The sequence below is a fragment of the Scleropages formosus genome, chromosome 1 (assembly GCF_900964775.1).
Source record: "Scleropages formosus chromosome 1, fSclFor1.1, whole genome shotgun sequence".
Lineage (NCBI taxonomy): Eukaryota > Metazoa > Chordata > Actinopteri > Osteoglossiformes > Osteoglossidae > Scleropages > Scleropages formosus.
The window spans coordinates 34,942,082-34,953,359 of NC_041806.1; the positions used below are offsets into that span (position 1 = coordinate 34,942,082).

Consider the following 11,278-nt stretch of genomic DNA (forward strand, 5'->3'; position numbering starts at 1 on the left):
GGCAAAACAAAAGTGAACAATAAACTTGTCCAGGAAGAGTATAATACAAGCAATTGTAAAACGAATCGAGAGTTGGGTTGAAAAGAGGAAAAAAAAAGAAGCGAAGAAGCAGATTGTGAATACGTGGACCTTTAGCCTCGATTTTAATTATGCGCAACACGTCCATCTGGAGTTCATGTGCTTAGATGTATTTATTTCATGAGTGACAATGGTTAATTGATTTTTTTCTTTTTTTTTTTATTGAGAAAAATTAGGGCTGTCAGAAGTGGGATTCGAACCCACGCCTCCAGGGGAGACTGCGACCTGAACGCAGCGCCTTAGACCGCTCGGCCATCCTGACTACCGGCACACTTTCCCCTTCAGATTGTGCTTGATGCGATTAATACCATTGTAAAAAAAATAATATTTAATGTGTTTCTGTCCTCCTGAGCGATCGCTGTCCGTGATGATGAAGCGCAACTTTGTTTTCGCTCCCAGTTATTATTCCATCATTCAGCACTTCATTCCACTTCTCTCTGTAAGGCAACGTGTTTAAACAGAAAATTAGCTTAATTTTCAAGATTGTACATCGTTCTCCATCATCGGACCATGACTTCCAGTAAATGCAAAACACGAATAAATTCGTATTGGCAGAAACTATACTTTATTTCTTTTAACTGTGGTATTAATACTGCTCAGCACAGGAAAATTAATGTAACATCATCACATGGCAAAGATTTACCTTTAGTATTTGCTAACACAGGTTCTGTTTACTAAAGTCTCAGATATAGCTATAAATTATTTTTTTTTTTAATTTAAAAGACAATATACCCGATTTTAGTAAATTTCCCTTAATTTTCCACCGCGTTAAAACTGAAACTAATCTAAAATGACTGAAAATAAAAAAAAATCCGACGGTATCAACACCAGACACAGGTGAGAAAATTGTGTGGTAAAACATCTGAGACTCAGAGTTCCTCCGGCAAGTGTAGACTTGTCCTTTTTTGGGACATTTTTACTGACAGCTAATAACTTTATTCAGAAACGAGCTATTTTTCCTAAACAAACTAGAGAGGAAAATACTAGAAAAAACAAATTAATAAACAGGAAAATGTTTTTATCTTTCAAAAAATGTTTAACTGAAGTATTCATTCCCTGTGTATGTGTGTGTGTGTGTGCAGTAGTATTAAGAACAATCAAGGACAGTCAGTGTGGAGCTCTTATTTTAAAACTTTAGAGAATTAAAGAATTTAAGAATTTCTCTAAATTCGTCACTAGACTAATGGGACTGTCACTAAAAGTCAGACTAATTCCTAATTAGCAAGCTAAAAAAAAGGTCAAAGGGATACCGCAGCACCCCTAGGGCAAACTTTCTGCCCTTTGAAATTGCACATCTAGTATATTCAGCAGGTACAACTGCTTGGGAAATAAATATGAGCGAGGCCTAATAGCAAAGTTATCAGAATGGCTATTTCCTTTTCTACTAGCGCTACGAATACTTCGTAAGTCAGCGGCTCGGCTGGTCACCGGCCTCTCGTTGAGTCATTCGACCGGCTACGTTTTGCACAAACAAGGTCTCGTTCCATTCCTTGACACTCTACTGAGTTGGACCGCGTGGGCCTCCAGAACCTAGAGGCATTTTCCTGGTTTCGTTACTCATTTGTCCTAAGAAATCTGACTCATTTTCTTGCGATCGGCACATTCTTGTAACAAGAGAGTCAGCGTGATGGTCATCTACGTATTTCTCTTGCTCGCATCCTGTTATGCACCTGTCAAGGTGGTGCGGTGTGCGGTAAGTCGAGCTTCCGGGACAGTTTGACTCATTTCCTCGTGTCTCCTTATTTGATCTTCCCCCCTCAAGGAAGTGAGCGTGAGCCTCAAGCAGGAAGGGATTCCTTACAAACACCGACATGAACATCGCTGAGGCTCAGCACCTGCGTGGGGTCACTGGAAACGATGCAGTTGGCGATCAAGGTTTTTCTGCTCTCTGTTGATGTTTGCCAGTGGAAATGAAATGCTCTGGACCAAAGCAATGAGCATCTCCTGGGTTACACATACCGTCAGTTGTTCACTCCTACAAATTCCTACACCTCCAACTGTGGCATTTATGCAAATCCTTTGGATCTAGAGAGTTTAAGTTGCATGCATAATATACAGTAAGGCGAGATGCGAAATGTATTTCTTCAGTCTGTTTTTCTGCTGTTCTTAATCACTACAGCAAATACTACAGTTTATGCATAATGTACAGCATGCATAATATACCATAAGAATAGATTCCAGTTTTCATTTGTTTAGTCTGTATGCAGTTTTAATGAGGAGGACAAACATTCCGGTTCAGTTGCTATTTTTGCATTTTCTGCTGTGAACGTATCTATACGGCTACGGATTAAAGTTTTCTTTTTATTAAATTGATTATAAATTATTTATTTGATTCATGAAGTGCATTTCAAGGCTCCAAGTGGAATAATAACCAAAAATATGCCAAAGTCAATACATCGCATGGCAACATTGTTAAACTTTGAATGAATGTAGTCAAATACAGCTTATGGTTATGTTTATATGTGATTTCTTTTGTGCATACCGACAGCCAATAATAGCATTATCATTTAGCTGTTTGCAGTTTATATTTATTTTCTGTTAACTTTGTGCCAGTATATAGTATAAAAACGAAGCCATGCAACCTATCAGCAGCTCCCTGGATTAAAGAGCGTATTCTGGGTGAATCATCTGTTTATAGTAATAAGGCTGTATCTTCTGAAAACAGGAGATGGCAGCCCTTCAGCAGCTGCATTCATTCTCAGGTATAGGTGGGCGGCCACTGGCTGCCTGTATTGTCCCTGAAGTTTTCTAGGGTCTCCATCTGCATCTGTGGAACACTTATGCCAAATGGCAAAGATCCCTTACCAAGTCTGGTCCATTCTTTGGGATGCACCAAATACACCCATTTGCTGTCACATGCTGTGTCTGTTGTTTCATCACAATGAGGGGGAAAAATTGCTATGGCCATAATCCTCTGCCTTAGTTTTTTTTTGTTTTTTTCTTGCACAAATAGCCAGCATTGTTAGCCAGGTACAAATTATAAACTAATTTATATTATGCAGCAATACCATTTGTAAACTTGACCAAAACAGTCTTTCCAGTGCCAAATCTGGCTGCTGTTTCTTTATAATATTATCATTATGCATAAATAGAAGTTGGGTGCAGACTATTTCATTCCTTGCAATTTTTTTTTCACTTCACGCAGTTTTCTGTACTTTAATAGTTGTAGTGAAAATTTGCTTTAATGGTAGCGTTCCATTAATAGTAAAACCACTAATGTTATTTTTTGTTTGTTGCATAGTAAATTTAATTCCAGAAACTGCTGTTTGGGTAATTACACTGTACCAAAATATAACATTTTTTGAGTATTCTGATGAGGCATCACTTGCATTTTGTCGATCTATCGCAATGTCTGTACATGGATTTGGGAGCACATATTGAAATTGACATTCAAAGTAGACAAAGTCACAAGAATCTGTGCTTCCCACTGACTGCTGGTTGAAAAAAATCTGAAAACTACTGCTGAAATTGAGAGAGATGTTATGATGGATGCATTTTTTTCCTTATTGTATGAAGATATACAAAAATATCTGTTCCGCACAGTGCAAACCCATCTTGCATCATTAACTGTCATCTTTATATAGATATCAGATGAAGAGTCCCCTTTCTCCTGAATTTATGCTATTTAAAGTGACGCAAACAAATAGTCCCAGTGGACGGCTAATATTCAATGCAGCTGTGCTGACACAATGCGTTTATAGCAACTGGTAAAAGAGCTGTCAGGAGGATAAAGCATTTGAGACACTAAGTTGTTTGTTTGTCTTTGGATATGACGGTTTTAGCAGGAGGAAAAAGGAAACATAGGAGACGACCTGACGACCTGAAGCTGTGTGTTGACCTGCATTTGGAGGTAATCCAGAAAGCACCGGGAAAAAAACATTTTCGTGGCTGAAAAGAAACAGAAAATATGTGAAACGTTTAATCAGCTATGGTAAAAAAGGAAAACTCCATGACTATATATCTTGCCATTTTCATATGTAGCCTATATACTCTTCACCATCACGTCAACGTCTGCAAAAGGAATGTATATGACATCATAAATTATTTTTAAAATGTTATATATCATTTGAACTGGCTTTCTTAAGTAGTTCAACTTTTCATACTGAGGGCATGTCTGTGTGAGTTGTAAGTGCTATGTTAATAAAATCACCATTGTGACAACTTATCAGATACGGGGGGGAGCGAAAAATATTACAGTACTTATGAGTTCTGCGCATATGGTGAAGGGGATATGTTAAAGCTTGAATGAGCACTGAGGAGACACTTGGCCCCTGCCCCCCCCCCCCAACCCCCATCCCTACCTAATGCCCTTGTTCATAAATAGCTTGGAATATGAATGATTGGCTGGTATTTATCAGTGATGCTTTGAGAACTGAACATAAGCTCAATTAGTTTCACTCACTTGCATGACTAAACAAGTTCATTGTCAATATTAAAAAGGAATCGAGCGAGTATGGCTTTGTATTCCCTACACGCCAAGGACATTGCATCTGTCTCCGTTTGTGTAGGTCATCACCCCTATTTCAGTCAAACACGGTCTTTCCTGGGATGATTAAGACCAATATTAAGGCCTTTGAGAGGAGCGGCGCCCTTTAGCGTGTCGCCCTACCCCCAGGTGATGGGAAAGGAGTAGGAGGGGCTCCTTGGGTGTCTATGGGGAACCACAGCAACGGGGCCTTCTTGGAGGCAAACAGGCTGACCCTGAAGGTGCCGAAGCTGGTACCACAGCCAAGGAGTGTGCCTGGAGCTCAATCCCCTCGTGACCCCTGCTCCAAACCAGCACCCCCTCGCAATGGCAGGCCACCCACCCCCCGGGGCACGGCAACATCGCAGCCCAGAGAACTACAGCGATGTTGGCTGGACAAAAGGCAGTGAACCCTGCGAGAAGGATAAGCAAACCTAAAGGGTTTTGCACATATCTGTTTGCAAGACCATCAGAACCATCTCTGTTTTAATTACTCGTGGATACACATGGTTTTCCACTGACGTTGCTTGTCTCAGGACGATGAGAGAGAGCCTACGTGGGCTGCAAAGACCCCCCCCCCCAAAAATGAGGGAGGTGTGAGATGTTAATCAGCCAGGCTTTATTTCCTCCCCCCAAACCAACGGTGGCTCCCCTTCTCTCACGACAGCTTTTTAATACGGGATAGCTGGACCTAAACATCCTGATGGAGAGGCTGGCTTATCAGGCAGGAAACACCTCTCCTCTGGAACATCCTCTTTACAAGAAATGCGACTCGGCCATTCCTGAAAAAAAAAAAAAAAAGAGCCACCAGACGTGAATTTGTCAAAGCCCCAGAACTCCTTTTATCAAAAGAATTCACAAAAGGAAAAATACGGAACGTTTGAAAAAGTCGACGTTCAAGATTTTTTCTCGAATTCTCCGAGATTGCAGAAGTCTGCATCGGGCAGATAGCGCGAGGGGTCGCGGTTTATACACAAGGGTGGAACGAGGGGCAAAGAGAACAGGGGTGCAAGATGACGGGTGGGACTGCGGTACACCGATGCACCGTACCACGTTACAATGCAGCAGAGAAGAGGCGCCTGGGAGAGGGAGAGGATGAGGCTGGCACACGGCACAGAGTGGGTTCCTCAAGCTTAGGTAGCACATTGAAGATTTCACCCTGGTTTACGGGTGGCCGTCCATTGGTTCCAGCAGGCGCCGGTGTGGAGGAAGCGTGGGGGAGGGTGGCTGAGAGGATGAATATGTTCACTCGCCTTGGATTCATGTCACTGGTACCGAACCAAGTGTAACACAGCGAGGCTAATGTCTGCCCACAGCACGGAGGCGATTCAGTTTATTATTGTTAATTGCTGGAAATGTCTATGACAAATGAGTATTTGCAGTACGCCTTCCATCGCAAGGCTTCTTGCTGACAAACTTTTGGTCAAAGTTGAAATGTAACGCAATTTCCATGCTTTGTCAGGCATGGCGTGAAAGGGAAAAAAATGCCACGTGATGTTTCAGATTTGCTTCTGCTAAAGCGATAAGGCCTGTTATTATGAAGAAAAAAAAAAAAATCTCTGCAGAAGCGATCAATAAAATTCTAATTAAGGGGACACTCAAAGAAAAAAGTAATTAAAAGTAACTTATTTAGAATTTCTTATGCCTTCTGCTATTTCCTGATTCTTAAAGCTCCACCTCATGCTAATTAATTTCTCTCTGATGCACATGAAAACAGGTAGAAAAGGAAATACAATGGTTCCCTTTAATTAATCTGATTATATTTATTTCGTTGCTTTATTACCACTGATCTTTTTCGAGTGGGACAGCATTCTATTACAGATCTCACAGAATACAAAGAGCATCCACAATACATAATTTTCATCTGTCCGAGTTCACATTACAGAACGTTGGTATGTTTGCAGTGTGGTGCAGTGTATTTACACAATGGTATTTGATATGAGATTACAAAAGGGAACAGCTTACTTTAATAAAATATACAGTGTGGTGTTTTTTTTAGAGCTCACCTCCAGCCACTGACATATCGATGTTGCTCTGCGAGTGTACGGACGCATTTAATTACATATCATTGGTGTTTCTCTCTAAAAAGCACTTGTTTTGTATTTAAATTAATTTAGTTTCAAAATCAGCACTCAGTTATAATAACTATCATAATCATCATCATTATCATGAGTAAATATTTAAAAACACAGTGAAAGCAGGGAGCTTATTTTTCTTCATAGTACACCCATTCGGACCCAGTATGGACAATTTCAATCATTTGAGACATTTGCATAAGAAGGTTCCAGCACTATTTAAGAACAGTGTTGAGGTAAAACTCCCAGATTAGTGACAGAATAAAAAGTCATACATATTTTAACAAAAACCGAAAGAATAGATTAAGGGACTATGCGGGACACCGAAATATTTAAATAAGCTGAAAAAGCATCTGTACATGCCGAACGGACAGCAGGCAAAGAAATTTAACAGGAGGCCGTTGGTCCTTCACATCACCTTTCTGTAAGAGTATGAGACTGAAAGACATCACTGTTCTATCTGTGCATCCCTGAGGTGTCCATAAATAATTCCTTGATGCCCAAGCTCGTTGTTTTTCCCCCATCTGTGCTTTCCGCCAGTGACTCTGCGTTGTTCTCACGGCCGCCCAGGAGCCGTTTCTCCGTGAAGCCGTCAGCCAGAGAGGCTTTAGGAGAGGCTGTAGTTGTTGTAGTAAGCAGCCGTGGCGTCTGCCAGCACCGAGATGAGGCTGGTCTCCGTGGCGCTGCCGGTACACGACGTGGAGGCCGCAGTCACCTGGATGTGTCCTGCGACCGTCATGCCGCCTTGCTCCGGACGCCCGGTGGAGTTCAGGTACTGGTCGAACTCGTTCCTGTCCACCTCCTCCAGCAGCTCAGCCTGGCTGAGCTGATCCAGGGTCTCCAGGTTGCTGTGCTCCGGCGGGGGCGAAAGCTGGCCCAGGTGGCCTTGGAGCCCGTGCTGGACAGGCGCAAACGGGGCGCCGTAGTACGAGAGAGGCGGGGCGGACATGAGCGGCGCGCCACTCTGAGGCATGGCCATGTGGCCAGCGTGGGGCCCGCCGCAGTGAAGAGACGGGCGGGAGAAGTCGGGGTGGTAGGGGGGCGGGCTGCCCATGTGGGGAGGGGTCGGTCGGCGGTCGTCGGGGCAGGAGGCGGATGAAGCCGGGGAGCTGTAGAACGAGGGGTGTTCGTGCTCCACGGCGTCCAGCGGCGACATCTCCGGCGGCGTGGGCAGGCCGTAGGGGTAGGTGTCAAAGCCGGCGCCGGAGCCGGGCGCGTCCCTGAAGGTCCGGATGGCGGGGAGGCCGGGGGAGTAGCTGGCCTCGTCGTCCTTGTCCAGCGAGCGGCAGCAGCCGCGGGCGTCGGGGAGCGCGTTCTGATCGGGGGCCAGGCCGGTGAGCAGGAAGCCGGGGTCCACGCGCTTGCAGATACGTTTCAGCTGCTTCTTTCTGCGCGGCCGGTACTTGTAGTTGGGATAGTCCTGCATGTGCTGGACCCGGAGGCGCTCGGCCTCCTCCACGTAGGGCCTCTTCTGGGGAGGGGTCAAGGCCTTCCACGACTTACCTAAGACCAATGTCAGAATATTTACAGCATTAGACCTCTTTCGGTTTCAATTAAATGTTGAGTGGAACATCACAAATCTGCACCTGTGGACTTGCTGCATTACGTTAAGAGAACGTGTTGCAATAAACGAGGATTTTCTCTAGTCTTAGAAAAAGTCGTCTGCAATGTGACAGTTCTTCCTGGAGCTGCTGAAAAGGAGACATTTCAGTCCACCACAAAAGCCACAAAGTAGGGAAAAGGTTATTAAAATAATCTTCATATATTTATGGATATATCAATATTTTGAAAATCTGCACATAAAATTGTTCACATTAAATTAAATTAAATTAAAACTTTTTTCTGTAACTTCACTGGAATCAAAATTAGGCACATAACATACATTTTTAATTAATTATTAAAATGTTAATAAAAATTGAATACATTTTTTACATTTAAATATTAATAACTAAAATCTCATCATAATATCTAAAGTATTTCACTTACAGAGTACACTGATATAAGGGTTATTCAATGTTTATAACTGCAGATTTAAAATATTTACCAATTAAATGTTTAGACGTCTTCACATGTGCCAGGATTCATACAATGGATGGGTGTTTGAATGCACAGATTTGTGGATAATTATCCAAAGAAATATGGTCTCTTATTATAATGGTACAGTGTTGTAAATTTTGCAGTCTTTGTATTTTTTCTTCAATATTTTAAGAAAATAATAAAGCAAGTATAATTTTCCTCTTTTTATTTCAAACACTACACTGGTCAGTAGCGGCCATCTATCAAATTACTCATTCCAGATGCTTCAACTTGCCAACATGAGTGATTAATTCATGTATTTATTGTGAATGTGCACAAAAATCTAATAAACATATTTTAAGGGAAATTTGTCACTTTGTAAAAAAAGCATTGATTCTATAATGAAGAGTTAAAATTTAAGTGAAGGAAAAAGTAAAAGTGTTCAAAATAACTTTGCTTTAAAATGATTTTGTGGCCATTTCCAAGGATATTATTACATATTTAAGACACTGCCACAGACAACGTATCACAAGCACTACATATTGACAGCTTCTGCAAAGAATGATGCAGTTTCCCAGTGGCTCAGAAGGGTCACTGAAAGAGGGAATTATGCATTATTATTATTATTATTATTATTATTATTAATGTCTTTTTTTATTTCGATTTTTATAAGAGCGGTTGTTTCCTAAGAAACACAAACACACACACAAACACACACACAGTGACATCATCATCATGAGCTGAACTCCAATCCTTGCCCACAGAGAAAGTGTTTCCACGCAGCTGTTTCACCACCTGAACCGCACATGAAGGTGAACTTTTTACCGCGCACAGCTGCTAAAAAAAGGGGAGAGACGAGCACCTGGACACGGTAACCGCTCCGCTAATATATGAAAAGTGTCTCAAGGGCCACTAAAAGCCTGGCAGTCCATCCATTCGACACTAGTAGTAGTTCAGCCTTCAGGAGAGAATCAATCAGTCACAGAAACTTTAACTTTCGCTCACTCAGCGACACCAATAATAGAATATATTTTATCATAAGGCTTCAGTTTTTGTGCTTTTTTTCAGTTCAGGAAGGAATCATGTCACAAGGTTGTCACCACTAGTAGAGATGCACTGCTGATGGAGAATTAGAGAACTAGTCTCTGCCCCACCGCCGCATTCATTGGACTTCATCATTAATTAATAATAATATGGTTATAACAGATCGAGTTATTAATAATAGGGGCCGGGGGATGGGGTTCCTCACCGAGCATCTTGCTGAGCTCCGCGTTGTGCAGGTCCGGGTTCTGCACGGCCAGCCGCTTGCGCTCGTCCTTGGCCCACACCATGAACGCGTTCATGGGTCTGCGGATGCGCGGCTCCGCGCTGCGCTCCCCCGCGCTCCTGCTGCCGTGCGCGGCCGCGCTCTCGAGCAGCTCCGCGCCGCCGCCGCCTCCGCCGCCGCTGCCAGGGGAGGAGCCCTCGAAGCTCTCGGGCCACGACGAGAAGGTGCTGATGAGGGCCGCCATGCTCACCTGGCTGTCAACTTTCTCGGCACTTCTCGCAGTTGCTCAACTCTTTTTCTCGTGCTCTCTTGTTGTGTTATGGGAGGGGAGGGCGGGAAAACAACAACCAAAAAACAAAACAAAACAAAACAAAAACAAAAAAAAGCAATTCTCTGTTTACCGCTAATTTACCGTCAGATGGAAAAAAAAAAAAAAGAGCGAGTTATAATAAAGTGACTTCCACTTCCATGGAGACACGGGCGCCGCTTTGCTCTATGTCTCTGTGTGTGTGTGTCTGTGTGTGGGGGGAATAAGAGTGTATGGGTGCATGATCATGTGTGCGCGGTTGCCGGTTCGAGGCGCGCTCTTAAAGCCCCTCCTCGCAGGCTGTGATTCACTCCTTCCTCCCACATGGGGGGTTGGAGGGGGGGGGGAAAGAAGCTCTTTATATTTGTACACCGGGTTCCAGCAAAAGCCCCGAAGGGCATTTCAGCTCCTCCTTGACTGCAACCTGAGAGCCGCGACAACAAATGAAAAAGAAAAGAAAAAAAAAAAGAAAAAAAAAGCTGCCGAACGCAAATGAGCCGATATTCGCAAAAATGCTGTAATATTCAGTGTTTCAGAGTTCGAAACTTTGAATGAATCGCTCATTTCGAGCTCTTTTTACACTTTCACATATTTTTCCTAACTAATTAAATGATAAAAGTGCAGTCGGGACTAGGCGACTTGCTTTGCAATCTAGTTTGGGCTGTAAACTTTTTCTATCAGAAAAGAAAAATGTCATTACAAACTGCATTGCGAAAAATGTATTAATTACCCTTTCTCCAAAGCTACTAAGGTATCTACGATTATTTACCCGTTTACACAACCAGGTAATTTTACCAGAGCAATTTTAGGGTAAGTACCTTGCTCACCTTGCTACTACAGCTAGAGGTGGGATTCAACCCTACAGCCTTTTGGGTTCAGAGGCAGCAAATCTTAATTACTGCACTGCCAGCTGCATACATTTTCACTCCATATTACCTGTAGCTCATATACTCACACGTGCTATACCATATTATTTCATATATAATTCCTACATCAGACTCCGCAACACTTTTCCCTCCAAATGTAAAACAAAAAATGGTTTCAATAATAGTGAGCCTGGAAAACAATTT

General features: G+C 42.7%; 1 protein-coding gene and 1 non-coding gene across 2 annotated transcripts; both read right to left on the minus strand.

Moving 5' to 3' along the window:
- Positions 1-257: 257 nt before the first annotated feature.
- Positions 258-340, minus strand: trnal-cag (transfer RNA leucine (anticodon CAG)). Its single transcript has one exon. It is a non-coding gene; the product is annotated as a tRNA-Leu (tRNA).
- Positions 341-6,295: 5,955 nt separating this feature from the next.
- On the minus strand, positions 6,296-10,460 carry sox7 (SRY-box transcription factor 7). The gene is made up of 2 exons (XM_029246982.1): positions 9,884-10,460; positions 6,296-8,121 (listed from the first exon to the last, which is right to left on the minus strand). The coding sequence occupies exons 1-2, from the start codon at positions 10,143-10,145 to the stop codon at positions 7,226-7,228; spliced, it is 1,158 nt and encodes a 385-aa protein (XP_029102815.1). The 5' UTR covers positions 10,146-10,460; the 3' UTR covers positions 6,296-7,225.
- Between the last annotated feature and the right edge of the window lie 818 nt (positions 10,461-11,278).